The sequence below is a fragment of the Syngnathoides biaculeatus genome, chromosome 6, assembly GCF_019802595.1.
Source record: "Syngnathoides biaculeatus isolate LvHL_M chromosome 6, ASM1980259v1, whole genome shotgun sequence".
Lineage (NCBI taxonomy): Eukaryota > Metazoa > Chordata > Actinopteri > Syngnathiformes > Syngnathidae > Syngnathoides > Syngnathoides biaculeatus.
In genome coordinates, this window is record NC_084645.1 from 225,001 (window position 1) to 246,112 (window position 21,112).

Below are 21,112 nucleotides of genomic sequence, written 5' to 3' on the forward strand. Positions count from 1 at the left end.
GTACTTCTCCTGATCTGTTATCGTTATCAAAATCTTGTTGTATTTTGTTTCATTTTCGCTGAGCCAAACAAAAGAATAGAATCACGCATGCTACCAGGATGAACTCTTCTGTTTTCCTGCTCTGCTTGTTCCCACTCAAACTAAACAGACAGTTATCATCATGAACTACTTGTGCAGTAAAAATACCACAGACCATATTATCACATTATCACATTATTTTTATTTGTTTTCTATGTTCTGCTTTGTTTGCCTTCTATATACCCTGGCCTTTGCTGTACTTAAATACAACATATAAATATAACAAATATAGCACTATGAACGTCCTTAGTGCCACGCCGGCATTCTGCAAAGTATGCTGTTAGCATGTAAATATAGTTTAAAGTGAATGTTTTTTTGTAAATTATTTTGCGACTCATTCTTTTATTTGTTTTATTATTCACTTGTTATGCTATTCAGGTTGCTGTGGTGTGATCATTTGAGTTTCGATGTGACACCATCAGTGTGTACGTGGTTAGTAATGACCTTCCTACACAAGCAGTGTGTAGCTTACCGACACACTATAACACGTATCAGAAAGATAAAAATTTCACCAGTTAAGATACACTGACTGTCGGGGGACCCGGCAGTTATAGCAACAGGTGGGGGGTTGTGTCGATTCAGTCACAGAACCTTGGGACTTATTTACTGAGTGTGGGGCCATTCACTCATATTGTAAAATGACTTATAACAATGCGAATTTCTTGGGCATCCCCTCACTCAAACTTTGATCTTATACAGTGAAGAAAATAAGTATTTGAACACCATGCTATATTGCAAGTTCTCCCACATACAAATCATGGAGGGGTCTGAAATTTTCATCAGACGTGCATGTCCTCTGTGAGAGAGATAATCCAAAAGAAAAATCCAAAAATCACAATGTATGATTTTTCATGATTTATTTGTGTGATACAGCTGAAAATAAGTATTTGAACACCTGTCGATGAGCTAGAATTCTGACCCCTCAAAGACCTGTCCGCCTTTAAAAAACCACCTGCACTCCATGTATTATCCTGAATCAAATGCAACTGTGTAAGGTGGTTAGCTGCATAAACACACCTGCCCACCCCATACAATCAGTAAGACTCAAATTTGTAATATAGCCAAGACCAAAGAGCTGTCCAAAGACACTGAAGAAAAAATTGTACAACTCCACACGGCTGGAAAGGGCTACGGAGAAATTGCCAAGAAACTTGGGGAAAAAAAGTCCACTGTTGGAGCAATCATTAGAAAATGGAAGAAGCTAAACCACCAAGGATATTATAAACAGGTGCACAGAAGTCAATCTCAATCAGAGTGGAGCCCCATGCAAGATATCACCTCTGGGGTCTCAACGATCCTTAGAAAGGTGAGGAATCATCCCAGGACTACACGACAGGACTTGGTCAATGACTTTGTGGTCAGACGACACCAAAATGGAAGTTTTTGGTCTTAATTCCACTAACTGTGTTTGGAGGAAAATGAATGATGAGTTTCATCCCAAGAACACCATCACTACTGTGAAGCATGGCGGTGGTAGCATCATGCTTTTGGGGTGTTTTTCTGCACATGGGACAGGACGACCGCACTGTATTGAAGATAGGATGACTGCGGCCATGTATTGTGAGATTTTGTGGAACAACCTCTTTCCCTCAGTCAGAGCATTGAAGATGGGTCTTTCGACAAGACAACGACCCGAAGCACACAGCCAGGAAAACCAAGGAGTGGCTCTATAAGAAGCATATCAAGGTTCTGGTGTGGCCGAGCCAGTCTCCAGACCTAAACCCAATAGAAAATCTTTGTAGGGAGCTGTAACTCCGTGTTTCTCAGCGACAGCCCAGAAACCTGTCTGATCTAGAAAAGATCTGTGTGCAGGAGTGGGCCAAAATCCCTCCTGTAGTGTGTGCAAACCTGGTGAGCAACTTCAGGAAACGTTTGACCTCTGTAATTGCAAACAAAGGCTACTGTACCAAAAATTAACATTGGTTTTCTCAGGTGTTCAAATACTTATTTGCTGCTGTATCATACAAAAAAATTGTTTAAAAAAAAATCATACATTGTGATTTCTGGATTTTTCTTTTTAGATTATCTCTCTCACAGAGGAAATGCACCTACGATGAAAATTTCAGTCCCCTCCATCATTTCTAAGTGGGAGAACTTGCAAAATACCAGGGTATTCAAATACTAATTTTCTTCACTCTAGATGTTTATAATTTATGTACATAGTCACTCCCCCAACACATCAGTTGTACAGCCCGTTCCACAACCCCTGTCCTGCATGCTTCCCCTTCTGTTCTTGTCCTGTCCAGTCTTGTCCTATCTTATCTTGTCTTGTCCTTCCACCACAGGGTGTAACACGACTGGCCCACTGACCCAACACTCATATGTAATATTTGTTTATGCATTGTTCTCGGTATAGAATGGTTTACTTTCCTCATCCTGATTACTGCAAGATATTTGTCTTTTCTTGTCTTCTTTACTTATATTATTTTTTTTTTCACTCTCTCCATCACTCCTCTCTAAAAACCTTGTTCTGATTAACTGTGATTCTCAATAAGCTTAAAAAGTCCACTGTTACACAGTAAAACTGCTCCGGCATAAAAGAGATACAGATCCTCCTTGCTGCCTGATCTAATAGCTGAATGGGACAGAAAAAAATGCTCAGTTGTTAACATGTTATTTTGAAGAGTATTCAATTGAATATAGGTTGACAAGGATTTGCAAATCATGATGTTCTGTTAGTATATAAGTTTTAAATAACGTCCAAACTTAATTTGAAATGCATTTTGTAAATGCTCTTATTATTGAAAACTTAATCAACAAGCACCTCTATTTAAACATAACAATGTATCCAACCATTCATTTTCTTACATTCTCATACTGTATATCCTATTCCAGGTGACTTCGGATACAAGGTAGCCTTTACCCAGGACTAGTCACCAAAAACTCAAGGAGCACATTATACTTTGTGTGCATAGACACAAACTTTCAGATTCACATTGTCACCTAGTGGGAATTGAACAAACTCTGTGTAGAAGTCAAGTGAATAAACCTAAACCATTAGTTACTCATAAAGTACATTAATGTATTTTCCACATTTGCTCTCTCTGAATGTGCATTTTGAAGGTAGGCAATATTATGAATACTTTGGAAGACATTATTGGCATTGTCTAAAAAACTGACCATGTCTCCAACTGACGGCTTCAGGTTACACGCAGGAGGAGAAGGTGGAGATCAGTCACCGACACCTGATCCCTAACCAGATGGAGCAGCACGGATTATCACCTCAACAACTGCATATACCCCCAGATACCACCAAGGATATTATAAACAGGTGCACAGAAGTCCATACAAAAACTCTACAGTATACATCGGACATTATGTTTGAAAGTACATCGGCATGTACTACATATGCTGTTTCCTATGGGAAGACAGATGGAGGTCTCGCTGTGAGGCCCCTCAAACAATTATAACCAGTTGCTCACATCTGTGGCTAACTTGAAATTCCACTACTTTTTATCGGGTGTCATTAAGTTGTCAAGTGCTTGAGAGACTCTTTGTTTCGCAGCAGAGCTCCAACCTTTTTATTTGACCTTTTGGATACTCGCCCTTCAAAATAATTACACAGCTTCTATACCCAGTACACAAGAATGGAAGATTTTGTTTTAAGAAAATTTGCAACATAGAAGGCATTTTTTGGTGGCTTTTTATCTAACCATCCATCCATCCATTTTCCTTCGCTTCTCTGAGGTCGGATCACAGGGGCAGCAACTTCAACAGGGAAGCCCAGACTTCCCTCTCCCCAGGCACTTCATCCAGCTCTTCTGGGGGGATCCCAAGGTGTTCCCAGGCCAGCTGAGAGACTAAGTCTGTCCAGTGTTTCCTCCTAGTGAGATGTGCCTCGAACACCTCACCGGGGAGGCATCCGAGAGGGGTCCTAAACAGCTGCCCAGGCCACCTCATCTGGTTCCTCTCAATGTTAGGAACAGTGGCTCTACTTTGACCGAGCGTCTCAACCTCTCTCAGAGTGAGAGCCGTGGCTGTGAAGGAAATTCATTTTGGCTGCTTGTATCTGTGATTTTGTTGTTTTGGGCACGACCCACAGCTCGTGATCATAGGTGGGGGTAGGAATGTAGATCAACCGGTAAATCAAGTGCTTCGCCTTTTGGTTTAGCTCCTTCTTCACTAGCTTCTGGATACAGGGATGAGATCGCCAAGGTCACTGCCCAGCTCATAAAGCACCTACTCACTATGGCCCTTCCCACAGTTTGTGGGCTCGTGGCAAGGGGGACCCACGTTACTCGTTTGGGCTGTGGTCGAGCAGGACCCATGGGTGCAGGCCTGGCCACCAGGCGCTCACCTTGGAGCCCCTCCCCCAGGCCTAGCTCCAGAGGGGGGCTCTCGTGACCCACGCACAGGCAAGGGAAAATGTGATCCAATAATGTTTCTGATCTTCGGGGTCTTTGGAGCCGTGCTTTGTCAAGTCCCCCATCTAGGCCCTATTTGTCATGGGTGGCCCTGCCACGGACATGAAGCCCCAGACAACTTAGCTCCGAGGATCATTGGGACACACAAATCTCTCTATCATGATAAGAGGAGGTATCTATTATCGTTACATGAGTGGATTCTAATGACATAAAATCGTAACTACATCTATTTCTTCCTAATAGCAAGAAAAAAAACCCCACATCTCACTGGTGAGCTATTTTTAGAACATGCCCCAGGCTACTCATGTGATCTTTGAGGCATACCTGGTGCCTGTAGACACCACGGCGGTGACCCCTGATTGAAATACAGTTGTTTGTATTGTCGTATCACAACAGGTACACGCGTGAGGCTGGTGTGCGCTCGCTGGAGAGGAAGATTGGAGCCATTTGCCGAGCTGTCGCTGTGAAAATTGCTGAAGTCCAAACGGATTCCAAGACTGAAGAGTTGACTCCTGAGGGTCACACACAGCAGGGAGGTAAGACATTGCTGAGGACACATACACCAGACTTTCAAAAGCCTCTTGTATGGAAAAAAGACAACACTAAAAAAGGTCCAAATTCCAACTGGAAATAAAAAAAAACAAAAAACTTTGCATTAATGCAAAAAATTACTCGGTTGTTCTAATCTTGTAGCCTTGGGAAATTTGGGAAACAGCAGTATTTTCTGGCGCTTTAACTGCGGTGATGTTCTGTTCCTTCTTTTTTTTTTTTTTTTTTTTTTTTTTTTTTTTTAAACACAAACACATTACTGAACCCCAAAAGACAGTTTGCCCCACCCCATATTGTGCAAAGTATTTTCACGAATAAGTGTCTGCGCTTGTGCTTGTACGTTGATTTAATTTCTTTTATTACTTTGAAATTCTTCTGCCCTATACAGTCGGTTTGAAACGTACCTATTTAATCTCAAATGCCATTCAAACAACGCTAACCTTTGAAACTGAAACTGTTCAAAAGAACAACTGAGATTGAAAAATGTCAAGGGAAATCCAAAGAGATTTGTAAGATGTCGAAATGAAAAAAGCCAAGGCAAAGCAGCTCAGCTTCAGGTGATCTCCCAATGTCTTTAAACATAGTGACATTCCCAGAAGATGCACCTTTACCACAGCACATTCATTTGTTTTGGTAATCACCGCTACTGCTGGTTATGACTTTTGACTTTGTCCCGTGGGTGGTCAACACGGTCCTTCCTGACACACAAACCTGACAACATTTTATTTGGGCTTGGGACCAGCAGTGTCTGGGAATAAAATCATCGCTGTCTGCCAAAACCAGAATGCTTCACTGCAATACAAGTACACACTTCTACAAGCAGTTTCAAGGCTTACTTTATGAAAAAGTCATCCTCCACAAAATGTGCCTGAACATAGCACAATTCTGGTTCCAAAATGCTGAGGAATTTATCCCAAAATTAATCAAAACCGTTTATTCCTCAACTCCTTTGAGTTTGGCAGGGGACATCAGGCGCAGCTACATTGTCATGCTGCAATTTTTCCTGAGTGGCTGTACAGCAACCATGGAGGTTGCAAGTACTTCAATTTTAATTGGTATTATTATTATAGGCGGCTGGAAAGCACTGTCCTCACAGTTCTGAGGTCCTGGGTTCGATCCCGGCCACCACTGTGTGGACTTTGCATGTTTTCCCCGTTCATGTGTGGGATTTCTCTGGGCACTTCGGGTTCCTCCCACATCCCATAAACATGCAACATTAATAGGACACTCTAAATTGCCCCTAGGTGTGATTGTGAGTGCGGCTGTTTGTCTCGATGTGCCCTGCGATTGGCTGGCAACCAGTTGAGGGTGTACCCTGCCTCCTGCCCGTTGACAGCTGGTTTAAGCTCCGGCACACCCCGCAACCCTCGCGAGGATAAGCGGCAAAGACAATGGATGGATGGATTATTATTCTAACTATTCACCTTCAGCCATTTCAGATCCTGTCATTTGCAAACGTTTTTGGTGTTCAAAAGCTTGTGCATTCAGTATACAAACAGCCAGAGATAGCAAACTTAAATCAGCTCGCAGACTCATTTTCACCTTTGTTATGCATAAAACAGTGGGAAAAATGGCGTGAATCAGTTGCTCTGTCATTTGTATTTTGTGGGGGTATTTTTTTTTTTTATGCAGAATGTCACTGACATTTGAGGATAGACGGGTAAAAATGACAAAAACAAACACATGCTTGGATTGACTTACTCTCTTGCTGCGGCGTTATACGGGGGGTTGGCGGGGGTGGGGGGGTTCTGCATTCCCCGACATGAGATCATTTGAGGTCACAAACAGCGCTCAATGAAATCATTTGCAAAGCAGTATAAAAACGTGTCATAACGCAAACAAGTAGAACATTTTATTGCCATACTTACTGTTTTTAATACAAATATTTATTGCGGCTGTCTTTACTACTGCTTTGGCATAGGTTAGCAGTCGCTTTAGTACTCCACAGTCTCGTCTCCCCTTTGCTGCAGCCATCTGTTTATCTTTTTCAGTCTCCTCCACAGTATACTTTCTCTCCTTATCGTGCCCAACAGCAACATGCTAAGAAGTAACAACAAGGAGACCTCCGGTACCGGATTGATGTTAATAGTGTCGTCTCCTGCCCACTCATTCAGTTTCCTTCTATACTTACACAACGCCCGAAATACTTAACGTCACCATTTTTCTCATTAAATATATTTCCAAAGGTCCTATTGACATGAAAATTTCACCATGTGTTAGGAACAACCCAAGTAATCCATTTATACAAATAAAATGTGAAGTGACATGAAAAAAGTCAGAAACGCACCAACTGGTATTCATTTAATACTTTGTACAAAAGCCTTTGATTGCAATGACAGCTTCAAGATGCCTCCTGTATATAGAAACTAGTCGCATGCACTGATTTGGTGACATTTTGGTTTACTTTACGCAGTTTTCAAATCTTGAAGGTTTTGTGGGCTTATTTTATGTTCCTTTTAAATTTCAGGTCTTTACATCGATGTTCGATTGGACTAAAGTCAGGTGATTGGCGGGGCGATTCTAGCAGCTCTATTTTTTTTTTTCTTCTTTTAAACCAATTGAGAGTTCCGTTGGCAGTATGTTTTGGATCATTATCCTGCTGAAATGTACACCCTCGTTGCATTTTCACCATCCTGATAGCAGCAGATTTTTGTCGAGAATGTCTCATTCGGCCTTCCTTCAATAATGTGATGTTTACCAGCACAATTTGCGAAAAAGCAGCCCAACACGGTCATGTTCCCACCTCTAATCTTCACTGTTGAAATGTTGTTTTTAGGATGATGTGCAGTGCAATTTCTCTTTCAAACATGGTGTGTGCTATGGCATCCAAAATGTTAAAATTGCTCTCATTCCACCAGACTACATTATTCCAGTAGTTAACAGGCGTGTCTAAATGTTGTTCAGCAAACCTTAAACAAGCTTTGATGTACTTTTTTTTTTTTTTCGTCAGCAATTGAGTCTTGCATAGTGAGGTTACATGCAAGCTATGGCGGCGGAGTACATTCCTCACTGTTTCTCTTGTGACAAAACTACCTGCTAATTCCACGTGTTTTTGAAGCTCTCCAAAGGTAGTCTTTGGCTATTGGCCAACTCTTCTGATTATTCTTTGCATTCCTCTGTCAGAACTATTGCGAGGAGCGCCTGATCGAGGTAAACTTATTGTGGTAGGATTGACTTTCCACTTACTTGTTATGACCCCAACCACACTCATTGGAACATTCAGAAGCTTAGATATGTGTTTGTAACCAACGCCATCGTTATGTCTGGCAATGATTACTTTGCGATGGTCTTGAGACAGCTCTTTGCTCTTACCCATCGTGAGAGGGATCTTGACTCACACCTTGGCAATGAGACCTCTTTGTGGGCCATCATTTCGGACTGAACCAGTTGATATTTATTTGTACTTTATATATATGGATTATTTGGGTTGTTTCCGACATCTGGTGAAATTTTCAGGTCAATAATACCTTTGTATAGTATATTTAGTGAGAAAAATAGCGACGTGTTATATTTTTTTTCAGCCACTGTATTTAGGTGCGTCTTTTCTTTATTTTCTTCTTTGACTGTAAAGCAGTCACCCAAACTCAGTTTGGATAAGGTTCAGGTAATCAGTAATCCCAAGCAGAATGTTATGGAAAATGGATGATTTAATTAGTGCCTAGATTAAGAATGAAACAAAGTTCGAATGTCTCCTTGCATTTCAAATCTACTTTGGTGAAGCCCCTTTTTATTTTGTTTCGGCATTAACACGTTTCGATTAGTAACCCAGATACCGATTCCCCAATCTTAGCATGCTCCAAATGTGTTTGAATTGGATTCAGGTGCAGCATATTTTCTCTTTTCTTCCAATCATTTGTTTGTCACGTGCGTGCATCAAGATGGTGTTTGTCTTTAAGTCGTGTTTAAGCGGAGTTTGTCTTTCATGTGACTTAAATAGAATGTTCTTGACATTTGCCCCCAACAGGTAATATCAAATCAGTCTATTTCCCCGATACCTTTGGGACATCTGATCTATAGTTTAGCAAATCAAAGGAGAACGCCAACATCAGTATGATAATGCTTTATTGTAGGAAAAGCATAATTCATCGGAATAACTTTACTTGACTTGCAGCGACGCTCACATGGTCTAGCAAATGATTTACGCGTGCTGCTGTAAATATTCTGTCTGCCATAATTTAATGAAATGATAAAAGCCAATTCCTTTGGTTTGACAAAATCACGATCATGTGAGCTGTTTGCCCCAGTTCGATGGGGGTGGTTGGGGCTGGCTTCAGGCAAGAAGCGGCTCTTTGAAAAAGCTTTTTTTTTTTTTTTTTTAAATCAAATTTATTTTAAGGGCTGTTTTGATTCTCCTACTTATTGCCCAATCTGTTAACATTTTGATCCTAATGTGCATGTACTCCTGTGTCAAATTGAGTCCACACACTTCATAACTATCTGCTCTGAAAGGCCTAAAACTTGGGTTATGATGCCAAACGCTCTGATCAACTGACAGTTAAAACTGGCTTTTGACTTTCAGTGTCTCTTGGCTACTGAGTTGAAAGTTGCAAATTTGCAAAGAGGCAGATGTTCATGTAAACTGGCCAATAATGGGCCCGTTAAGGTTAAGATGTCGGAAGAGCAAGTGTACTTTTTGTCCTGCCAATTGACAGAGCAGTCAAAAGAATGTAGGCCATGCAGACAAGTGCAGATCATGGTCTGGACACTTCAGAAAACAATTATGAATTCATTGTGCCAGCTTGGTCTTCATTTATTTTCTCCACATCTTCCATCTTTCCATTAACACATCCATAGGATGTGCTGCTTTTGATTGCACTCCGAGCCTTAATCAAGAGCAACACATCTCCTTACAACTTAGTCTTTTTTTTTCCATTCATTCAAATTTGGCAGGGATGTTGACAACACTCTTCATAGTGTGTAAAATGTACTTTTTTTTTTCCACTTTACAGGTTCTTAACGCTCATTACATCAAAACTATTAGTTCTGCGGCCCATGTCCCCCGATTTGGGAGTTCTTTCAGCTTGGCCTCAACACATTGTTTTTTTTTTTTTGACAACCACTGTGTGATTGGTCAGAAAATGAAGTGGCTGCGGTGAAGAAAATGCAATTGCAGAATTAATCCTTTGTTGCTCACATCGTGTTTGAATGAAAAACTTCAAAACAGTCCAACAACGCCGGGGACCTTAGACAAGTGGATACATGGCTTTGTTGTACTTTCAGCCAATCAAATGGAAGAGGGTTTAATGGTGCTGCCTGCCTGTCACGATACATCTCAGGCATAGATAGATGAACAAAGATATAATGGTAATTCATCATATTTTTGGGACAAATTATGCAAATTGGATAATTTCCCACAGCAGTCTTGATGATCCGTCACGGTACACATGTGCCAGGGCACCGTGGTTTGGACTCACTGACTTCTGTTGGCTATTAAAATCCTTTGGTTCACTCAACATGCATGTTTTTGTTTTGTGAGAGGCAACTTTGATAAAGTATCCAGAACCTTTGACTGTGAGGGAGACACGTTCACCACATGACCCCCCCCCCCCGTTCTGTTCCAAGCAGAGAAAGCGGCCCCCCCAGCGATGCCAATCGTGATCGACCACCGCGCCTTAAAAGACATCCTTGGAGCTCCCCCATTCGATATGGAGGTAAGCAGGAGGAAGAGCACATGCAGAGCATTACAATACTCTTAATGCTCCCAGCATGTCATCAATTTTCAAAAACCGGACTTCCACTGATCTTCAAATGTTGTCTCTCATAAGTGGTTGTTGCCGTGAGTCTTTCAGCTTTTACATCTGCTGTCCATTACGTTCATTTCCTCTGTTCCCTTGGTCACGTCGTCGTCCCAGTTTGAAATCCATGACCTCATTTGGCTCTGTTAAGGTGTCGGAGCGGCTTACCCTACCCGGCGTGGCCCTCGGGTTGGCCTGGACCCCGCTGGGTGGCGAAATCATGTTCGTGGAGGCCAGTCGAATGGAGGGCGAAGGTCAGCTAACTCTTACAGGTCAGCTGGGCGACGTGATGAAAGAATCAGCACATCTGTCCATCAGCTGGCTGAGAGCCAATGCGAAACACTACCAGCTCACGAACAGTGAGTCAATCGACCCATATGGAATCATAGTCTACCAAATTGTACAGGAACTTTAACATGAAAACTAATGTTGGGAACAGTGGTGGGGGGTCCGGATCCTTTAGAAGGGACGGATATCCATCTCCACTTCCCTGCCGGAGCTGTGACCAAGGACGGTCCTTCTGCTGGTGTTACCATAGTAACCTGCCTGGCCTCTCTGTTCAGCGGACGACTGGTCCGATCAGACGTCGCCATGACCGGAGAGATCACACTGAGAGGCCTGGTTCTTCCGGTATGTCGTCTGCCCCTGGAGGCCCACCGCCGTTACATTGATTTTTCTTTTTGTTTTGATTTTAAAATAGCCAAGTTCTCACTTCACATCATTCAAGGTCTATTTTTCTAGACATATGGGAATCGCACTAACTCAAAACTCTCCATCCATCCAGTTTCTTCCCCTTATCTGAGGTCTCAGTAGCTTTAGCAGGGAAGCCTCGACTTCCCTTTCCACAGGGACTTCATCCAGCTCTTCCAGGGAAATCCCAAGTCATTCCCAGGTCAGCCTTGAACTGTAGTCACTCCAGCATGTCCTGGGTTGTCGCCAGTGTCTGCTCCTGGTGGAACATGCCCAGAATACCTTACGATGGAGGGCGTTCAGGAGGCATCGTAATCAGACGCCCCAGCCGCCTCATCCGGTTTGTCTCAATCCTCCCTGATGACCGAGCGTGTATCGCTAAGCGAGAGCCTCGCCACACTGTAGGGGGGGAACTCATTTCAGCCGCTTCTAACTGGGATCTTGTTGTTTGAGTCAAGGCTCTCAGCTCGTGAACATAAATGAGGGGAGGAACGTAAATCAACCAGTAAATTGCCACAACGGACCGATATAATGTCTGCATCATGATGATTCTGATCCGCCTGACAAGTTCCCGTTCTGTTCTTCCCTTACTTTTGAACAAGACTTACTTATTTTGATTTGACTTAATGTGGCTTCCTTTTTCTTTTTTCCCTCCAAAAAAACAAAAAGTAAATGGTGATTTCTTCACAGTATTCTCATTTGGTTAATTCCTTATTTTGTCGGTTTTACGAGCTGGAAGACCAAATTATATAAATATAAACTACTTTAAGGTTAATTTGTGGCCCTTGATCTTTAATCTATGAAAGTTTAACTTTTGAGTGGAATTTTGGGAAACAAACTCTTCCCTGCTATCCAATTTTTTAGGAACGGGCCTGTTAATGGCCAGACCGCAGAATTTCCTCCGGCGTAAACTGTACGCTTCTGTCCCTTCATGTCTATTATCTGATTAGAGCCACAAGATATTTGTACTCTGTGTCACAACCAAGCACATAATCATAAAATAAAATAAATGGGAAGTTTTGTTTTGCCAAAGGATTTTTCCTCTTCACTACAATCCACTGAATGTCATGCTAATGCTGGGAACCAGGCCAGGGTTTACCCCCCACTTGTCCAACGTGAGATGGAATGGGGGTTTACAAAATGGACGGACACTCCTTGCAAAAAAAGGCTAATAACAGAAAAAGGAGACTGAAATTTATGAGACCGGTTCTGATAAAGTGGTACAACGGGGGGGATGAAGGGACAGATGACACAGATTCAATGCGATGTGTTTGTGGTCATCTTCAGGTGGGTGGTATCAAAGACAAGGTGCTGGCGGCCCACCGGGCGGGGGTCAAGCGAGTCATCGTCCCCAAACGCAATGAGAAGGACCTGGAGGAGCTTCCGGCAAACGTGCGAGACGACCTGGACTTCGTGGCCGCCGCCGACCTGGACCAGGTGCTGAACGCCGCCTTCGACGGAGGCTTCCCCGGGACGGAAATTCTGCCTGAACGCCCGCAGATCAGCAGCAAGCTGTAAACCCGGAAAATACACGGAAACTTGCCTCAAAGTGTTCCAAGTGTAGCGTATGACGAGCTGCCTCCAAGAGTAGAACGGCGGTGGTTGTCGTTTTAGGGGCTGACATTTTTCTCTGTGGTTAACTGGTTCAAGTTGGTTGAAAGGAGCTCATTTTCACACAATAAAGGAGGGTGCGCAAACCAAACTATAATTCTTGATGCTTATGCCGTTTTGACAGAATAATGTCACATTATGGCATCTGCAAACTGTTCTATGTTGTTTAAAATTGCATGTCTCTTTTGATAGTGTGTCGAACGTGGCTGTCGTTTGTTTCCCCGAAATTGTCCAAAAATATAAATAAAATGACCAAAGCCGCAGTGAGACTAATACACCCACAGCTAGCTTTTGAGTGATTAGTTGTTTGATACAATGCGCAATATTAAAAAAATGATCAGAATTCCTCGAAAACAAAGGCACTTGGGATCACTGAGAACAGAATGTTTGGAAATTAATCTTCTCAGTAAATCACAAGTTTTTGTTTTTTTTTTTCTTTTCAAAGTGGCACAATCCCCACATGTTACCAGCTCTTGATGTTAGGAGCTAAGAAGTGCCAGTCCTGGTCAGTATGTGAATGGGAGACCGTTTGGGAATAGCAGACCTTGGATTGAGCAGTCGGACAATCACCTGCTGATGTGGGGGGGAACAAGAATAATAACACAAACTGCAATCGTAGCCTGATGTGCCTCATGGCATTGAGAGCATATTCGAACTATAACAGTCCACTGGACATTTTGACAATCTGGAGGACAGGTTTTGCGTTTCTTCAGGAAATATTACACAAATCTAAATCATCTCAAAACGTTTTACACGATTGCAACACCACCCGCACACCGAATAGAAATGGAAGTATTTTCCGAGATAACATGGTTGCACAAGTGCGCACACCGTCTGACAAGCTGGGGATGTGGCTGTTTTCATAATAAAGTGATCATATTCAAACTTGTCTTATGAAAGTCAGCATTCACCTGCCACCATTTAAAATGCCTGCGAAATAAAGTTCAGATGTTCTAATAAGCTTCTCCTGACATTTTCTGTCGTCCCATATTGAAATTTATTCAGCGGGTTGGTAAACGGTCGCAGTCGTGTCACAATTCAGAAAGCAGCCAATTAGGGGGGTGTGCATACTACTGCAACTGCATTTTCTTCACTTGCTTAGTTTGAGTTCCTTTGAAAAACGAGTGAGAGTTGATTTTTACTGCGCCCGTAAAATCGTTGGATTTGAACAAGGGTGTGTAGTCTTTATATCCACTCCAGATGCTACGTCCAGGACTGAAACACACACACAAAACCGGCGAAATGTGAACCACGGGGATTGTACAGTCTTGAATCGAGCAGTCCATCGAACAACATTTTCCCCATAAACACGAGACCAAATCATAAACATGCTTGTGTGTTAGTGTGAGGGACAGCTGCAACATATTAAAAACCTTTTTTTTGTTTTTTTTAAATGCCACTTGGTCCTTTTCAGGGTCACGGGGAGGTCCAAGTCTCGTCTGAGTTAGACTGGTCGCCTGTCAATCAACATGTTGACAGACTGTATGTAGACAAACAAGCATCGACTCAAGACGGAATTTTTGCAGATCTAAGCGTTGATTTGTTAGTCGCGGTTTTTATGGTTCTCTGGATCATTTCCTAACCTTTCGAGACAACATCCTCAAACTTTGTGGATGTTGTTGGGGGTACGGGAACGGGGGCTAAAACCATTTGACAGTTTGGTATCTGGAAGAACCACAATTAATTTAGATTTGATCCAGATTGTCTGCATAGAAAATAAAATATCAGTACTTTTCCTATTAGATTTTTCATTGGCATTGTGGATATCATTTTTAAACATTTACTCATACGTGTTGATAGTGCCTTTCAGAAAATCTTAAGAAATTGTGGCTGAACACTACTGCATGTGCTCAATTTATATCCCGGGTCTGATCTCTTCTTTTTAGGAACATGCAACATGAATAGTTTGCCCCCCCCCCCCCTTTTTTTTTTTTCATAATAAGAAACGCAACATAGGCTGCAGACCCAAGCACCTGTTAAAAGATTCCAGTCTGGATTGTTGTGCTCGATTTTTTTTTTTTTTTTTCATACCTATCCATGACCCACTTTAAATGGCTCACAAAAATCACTGCTAGTGAAGCAATTGTATCATTTTTATTATTGCTGTACATCCAATCATGGTCAATTTCACTTTTTTTTTTTTTTTTTTTTTAAATAACACTCCACGCTAACCTAAGGAAATTTACTTCTGGAACATTGTTTCAATTTCTATATATTTTTTCTAATTATGTCAAAAGCTTGCCCATTTGCCAGTTATTGCAGTATCTTATGCAGTAGGATCAATATTTTGCATATAGTTCACTTTCATGACAGTCATTACTCTGAGTGTAATACTTAATAAATTGTGGCTTCGCTAGTTATTTTACTGTATGTACTCATTGCATGAATCTTGTAATGGTAGACGCGTTTGCAACCAAAATATGTCTCTCGCGTGCTCTTTTTTTAAATTCCTCTATGCACTACAGTGCTGCACAGAGCGCTTTCGAATTGGAGGCCACTTAGTCACTGGTGCACCATCTCATTCTTGTATCCAGTCCACAATCAATTTCCGTGATTAAGCCACGATTTGGATTCCTTGCACTAATTTAGCCATTTTATTCCAAATATTCATTTGGCATTCATGTATCTTGCTCACTCACTGCAAATGGAAATTGAGTAAAATTGTACATCCCATTACACATCTTTTAGTTGCACCTAAAATGAAAAAAAAAAATCAATTGGATTACTAAAATCATATGTATAAGTGATTTTAAAAACAAAACACTCTATATCCAGATTCTCACATTTCTTCCCCCTTCAGCTAGCTAAAAAAAAAAAAAAACCTTGCCCACTTTTCCATTGTAGAATTCAAAGCACCACACTGTCTTCCCCAATACGTGGTTCCTGACAGGAAAGAACCACATTCCATCCACTTGAACTCCTGCTTCTAGGTCATAAGACCGAAGGAATGATGACAGCTTTGACATCAGGCTTCATACAAATGGCCAAAAATGCTTGTATGCGCCACCACTCAATACTGTAAATAAATGTGCTCATGTCCATAACCTCCGGTCTTTTAGAAAGGCATGCGGTTGCCCGATACTTTTAAACCATACATTTTTCATTGAGGACATTTATGACAATCATCCTTGAACTATAAACATACTGAAGCACTTCACCAGTCCGGTTTGGGCTTCTGCCTCCAGTTTGTAGCAACTACTCCTTAGATGGGGAGACTAAGTTCATTTGCATAAAGACTCACATCCGTCTTCAACGGGTCGAGCAAGATGTGCGCATCGTTTCTTGATCATCAGCACGTTTTACTGGTTCCTCTTGGGACAGGGAAGCGCTACTACCTCCTTTTCCGTTCCAGTTATTAGCAATTCTTCAAATAACCTCCATGGGCGAGATAGAAATCAGGAGCTTTCAAAACAGGTGTGAGGCAGATTCCGGAAAATAGAGACGCGCTGGTCTTGCGTGAGGCGTCGACGTGACTGTAATAAAATAATACAACACAGCTTGTATGAGTATTTTCTTTAACTTTTCATCTCCAAGGCAGAGGCCGTTACTAGTCGATTGTGGATTTTCATTGAAGGACTTTTGTTATTGGCCTTGTTGGGAAATCCATTTACTACCTTGTTTTGAGACTGTGAAACTTAACATCTTAACTCTGCTTGGGTTGGAACAAGATCAAGGTCCCCTCCAGACGTTGGCTGTTAAAGGGAAACGGAGCGTGAACAACAACGCTGTCTCCTGCGGCTGAAAATAAAATAAGAAGTTAACAAGGAAACGATTAAGAGCGTAGAGTCGAAGGGAGAAATCTCAAATTAAGAAATTGAATTAAAGATGAAACTGAATAGTTTTTGGGCAATTCTAAAGACGAGTGGATTTCATTTAGCACAGAAAAACAAACAAAATCCATCCTTTTCTTTGTAGCAATTTTCACCAGTTTGAGTTTGTGCAAAAAGAAGGGTCACACCCTGACTGGTCACCGGCCAACCATAAGGGACAGACTCACGTTCACACCTAATTAAATAATTTAAATGTTTTGGGGAATGTGGGAGGAAAGCAGAGAGCCTGGAGAGAATGCGCAACTGTGGGTCACACGTGCTAAACACTAGGGCTCAATGCTGCAAATTAAACAGTGATTAAGCCTCATAGGTACAGAATTGGGGGGGAAAGAAAAAAAAAAAAGCATAACAAGGGAGACTGTATGAAAAAGATACATTTATTTAATGAGATGTTAAAACAGAAAATGTCAAGGGAGGGACCAGTTGAAGAGCAGCAAGATGACAAGACTCCACATGAAAAGAAAGCTCACAATAAAAATAAAAAGAAAACTTACCACAAGAGGACAAACAGATGAAGGGAGAAAACAATCCAACTGGGCGGAGGAGAAGGAGAATACAACTTGCTTTTACCTACAAAAACACTGTTTAGCCACAAGTTTGATAACCTCCTTTTTGTTTCGGGGAAATTCATTAGACAAACGATAATAAGGGTTATCTCCGTGTAATAACAAAAGCGTCCATCCTGCTCAGATGCACAGAGGAGAACAAGATGGAGGAGGTAAGCAGGCCAGTTTGTTCACCTTTCATTCTCTCTCACACCACGCTAGTTTTCAGAAAAACCGAGAAGAAAAACAAACTTTTTTTTTTTTTTTCCTTTCTTCAAGACAAAGTTCTGAGTTACACGCACACGTGGGCATTCTCAACTTATTATTGTGATCAATTTTCAGGTGGGTGGGGGTGGGGGAATCACTCTGTCATCACACCGTTGTGAGTAAATCTGTCCAGCTTACTCATAGTTGCCAGAAATCCGCCTTGAGGGAGGAGAGTCGGAGGATGTCCTGAGTTCCGGGTCTTGGGAGTCCTCAAAAGAACCGGGAGCTACATAACTTCTATCACACGTAGACTGTGACGAAGGGTCCAGTCCTCTCTTCCGGGGACCACACCTGCAGAACTACAGGTGTCAAGTTGGGAGACGGGGGACCGGGAGGGCCCATTCCGATGAGACTAGATAGCTTGCCGACCGCCGAGCTTGGCTCAGGGAGCCCGTGATATCAAGTAGTGTGGGACCTGTGGAAATGAGCGACTGGGCCGGCAGACATGAAAACAAGAACAGAGAAGGAGAAGAAGACACCCACTGAACGCATTTACAACTAAAGAGGTTAAATCGCAAGCTTGAACCTTACATATACGTTTGTTTTGAGTGTGTTTACAAGGCTAGAGCGCCACCCTGCCACAGTTCTAGCCTCATGTCCATCCACCGACCTCCGGGCCCTCATGGCTGCCTGGCAAGACAGTCCAATTCCACATCTGTAGTGTCTCCAAGGGGTCCTGCGGCGACAGAGCCGAACTGCTCCGACCCCCTCAAAATGCCCGCTGAACAAATCTGAAACCTCGTTGACCCCCCCCTCCCTCCCCCGGTTATCCGGTGAGTTCTTAACACATGGAGATGGTCACATTGATACCAAGGTTGCCGTTCTCGGCGAAGAGCTGCGCGATGGACGTGTCGAAGACCAGACAGTCGCTGTTCATAATGGCGGTGGCGATGCCCTCGTGGATGGAGCGCGGCGTGGCCTCCCAGGTCAGGCGGCGTCGATGGCCGTTGAGCTCCAGCCGGTATGCAAAGTTTTCCGCTTGCTTGCGAGTCCCAATGAGCTGCACGATGGCAAAGAACTGTTGGTGGCCGTCGTATTTCTCCTGCTTCTCCAGCACCAGCATGAAGTGAAACCTGAAGCACGACTGCATCATAACCCAGTCCACTGCGCCAGGCAGGTTTATGTCTGTGGCCAAAAACACGATGTCTTCCCCCTGGAAAAGACAACATGGACGCTCATTATTGCTTCATCGGAGCTGAACAAATAGCATTTGCAATAATGCCACTAAATTGTCACTGACAAGTGCCTGATACTAATTTCATGCCTGGATCAGTTCTTATTTCTTTTATTTCTATCTATAAATTCTTAGTAACCCACATCTGCTCCAGCAATATCCTCAGTCTACTGGAAGCCATCAGTCATGATTGCCACACTTCTGGTGGAATATATTTAATTGCCAAACCTTAAAAGTGTACTTCCTTTCAAAATCGCAATGACATAGAAAATTTGTTTTGCTTTATTTCCTTCTAGGGATTTTATTTCTCTAACCCCCCCCCACCCCCACATTAGTCCCGCCCATTAACTTGCATCAGCTGGGAAACTAAAGCTTTTCTTCATTAATAAGAAGTGCTTCCTCTTAATAAAAGTGTCCCCAGGGTCAAAACATACATAGTATATAAATACAATTCTTAAAGTGTATGGAAGGTCTTCAATGCACCTTTTGCTAATATTTTACAGTCTTTTATGCTGAATTCGAATTCTGAAATCCATTTTGTAGGAAACATTTGATTATCGGCAAAAAATGATCGCACATTGCTGGATTTGCCGAAAAAAGACGGAAACGGAGAGGAAAAACCCAAGAAGGCGCGTCACACGTTGAGATAAATGTGTCCCATTGGAATCCACTGTAAGAACGACAATGAATTTTCCAGTAATTCCAGCAATGAACATGATTCTGAAGGGTCCCACGAAGACGGTGAAGAATAAGAGCTTTACGAAGGCGTGAAAGGTTATCAATTTGAGCCAGTTACACAGAACACGCGGTCAAATGCAGAAGAAAGTGCCGAGCAAGCAGTCAGACACATGGAGCAGGATATCTCTCTTATTGGGAAAAAAAGACTGGGAAGCATTTGTGAAGTTGTTTTATTAACGGATAATCTGATAAATAGTAAAGGCGTCGATATCCTGAATGTATATACGAAGTTTTTGGTTTTATTTTAAAATTATGCAAACACCGTCCGTGTATTTCATAAATAGGTACCTGAGAACTATTTTGCGTGTACAAGGCTTCTTTATTATTGCACCAAATCACACAGAAGCTGATAACGTAGTCCAGTCTAACTTGGTATATTTTCACAAATAAGGATTTTAATGAACAAAATCAGTTTAAAATGTTATGTTAATTTGAGAGCAATAGCTGTTCATAACTTGCTTCACCATAAATATAATTACAAATGGTGATGCCATAAAACAGACAGTTACCGTCCAAACACCATTTTCGTCACAATTTTCCCAAAATGTCGTGAACAAAACCGCAAAACTGAAAGCTGTAAACAGGTCTCGTGTGGTTTTTTTTGGGCACTAAATGTTTACAATAGAAATGTAAATGTGGTGGATGGTTGTGTTTATTGGATTAATATGGGTCTTTGAGCTGTAGAAGTTTGTGAATGTGAACAGACTATTATTATACACAGGTGTGCATGTAAATGCTGCCTAGCCATGCAAACGAGAGTTTTTGTTGTCATGAGTCAATTTATTCACCAGAAAATAGATTATCCAGACCATCTGCCGTGCATGACGGAGCACCCAGGATTTATTGCCAGCTGTCTGAACCCATGGGTACTAGAGGTTGCACATTTACAATTCATGCAACAGTATTGGCAGCGACTGGATTTTCCACAACGCGAGTAAGAGGTATTTTAAAAATTATTAATACTAATATTTCTCCAAAACGGTCACAAAGTGGCTAAAGTCTTGCATTGGAACAGTTTAACAGTTGAAACTTGTTGCTGTAGTTGAGACTACTTAATACTTAGGAAAATGTATGTAAACTTTAGGCCTTGATGAAAATATAAAATTCCATGAGAAATAGTCTCTCATTTCTGCAGCATTTAAGAAAATTACATAATTTTAGTGATCCTGACTGACCTGAAAGAGGTTTAGTTTGATTTGAGTTCAGACACTGAAATTAAAGGAAAAAAAAAAAAAAAGTCTTTCTGCACAGTGTATGTGAACCTCTGACATCAACTGTATATGAAAGATACACGTCTATACAATTTTCATTCTACTGGTTTACTGATGTTTTAGTATCATTTCAAAACCAGTATTGAGGAATTTTAGGAAAGTTTAGTATCAAAGAATTTTATCATGGTAACATTACTTCCTTCGGACCAAAAACCGGCTTCAATCAGCGACCCAGACTTCTTGATTGACCCATTCTTCAATGATTAAGATCCAGCAATTGTAAAAAAAAAAAAAAAAAACAAAAAAACAAGTCATCGACG

At 41.8% G+C, this 21,112-nt stretch overlaps 2 protein-coding genes across 6 annotated transcripts in view; one reads left to right on the forward strand and one right to left on the reverse strand.

Moving 5' to 3' along the window:
* lonp2 (lon peptidase 2, peroxisomal) overlaps positions 1–15,174 on the forward strand; it is a 32,353-nt gene extending 17,179 nt beyond the window's left edge. The window contains exons 12-17 of one of the 2 annotated variants that reach the window (XM_061821680.1): positions 3,223–3,349; positions 4,839–4,978; positions 10,554–10,642; positions 10,878–11,085; positions 11,166–11,356; positions 12,704–15,174. In XM_061821680.1, coding sequence (XP_061677664.1) covers positions 3,223–3,349; positions 4,839–4,978; positions 10,554–10,642; positions 10,878–11,085; positions 11,166–11,356; positions 12,704–12,934 — 986 coding nt within the window. In that variant the 3' untranslated portion in view covers positions 12,935–15,174. The remainder of the gene's footprint in view (positions 1–3,222; positions 3,350–4,838; positions 4,979–10,553; positions 10,643–10,877; positions 11,086–11,165; positions 11,357–12,703) is intronic. The other variant, XM_061821681.1, reaches the window with a different exon arrangement.
* A 2,042-nt stretch (positions 15,175–17,216) lies between these two features.
* Positions 17,217–21,112, reverse strand: part of siah1 (siah E3 ubiquitin protein ligase 1) — a 40,226-nt gene continuing 36,330 nt past the window's right edge. For all 4 annotated transcript variants that reach the window (XM_061821686.1, XM_061821684.1, XM_061821682.1 and 1 more), the window contains exon 5: positions 17,217–18,822. In XM_061821686.1, the coding sequence (XP_061677670.1) occupies positions 18,451–18,822 (372 nt within the window). In that variant the 3' untranslated portion in view covers positions 17,217–18,450. The remainder of the gene's footprint in view (positions 18,823–21,112) is intronic.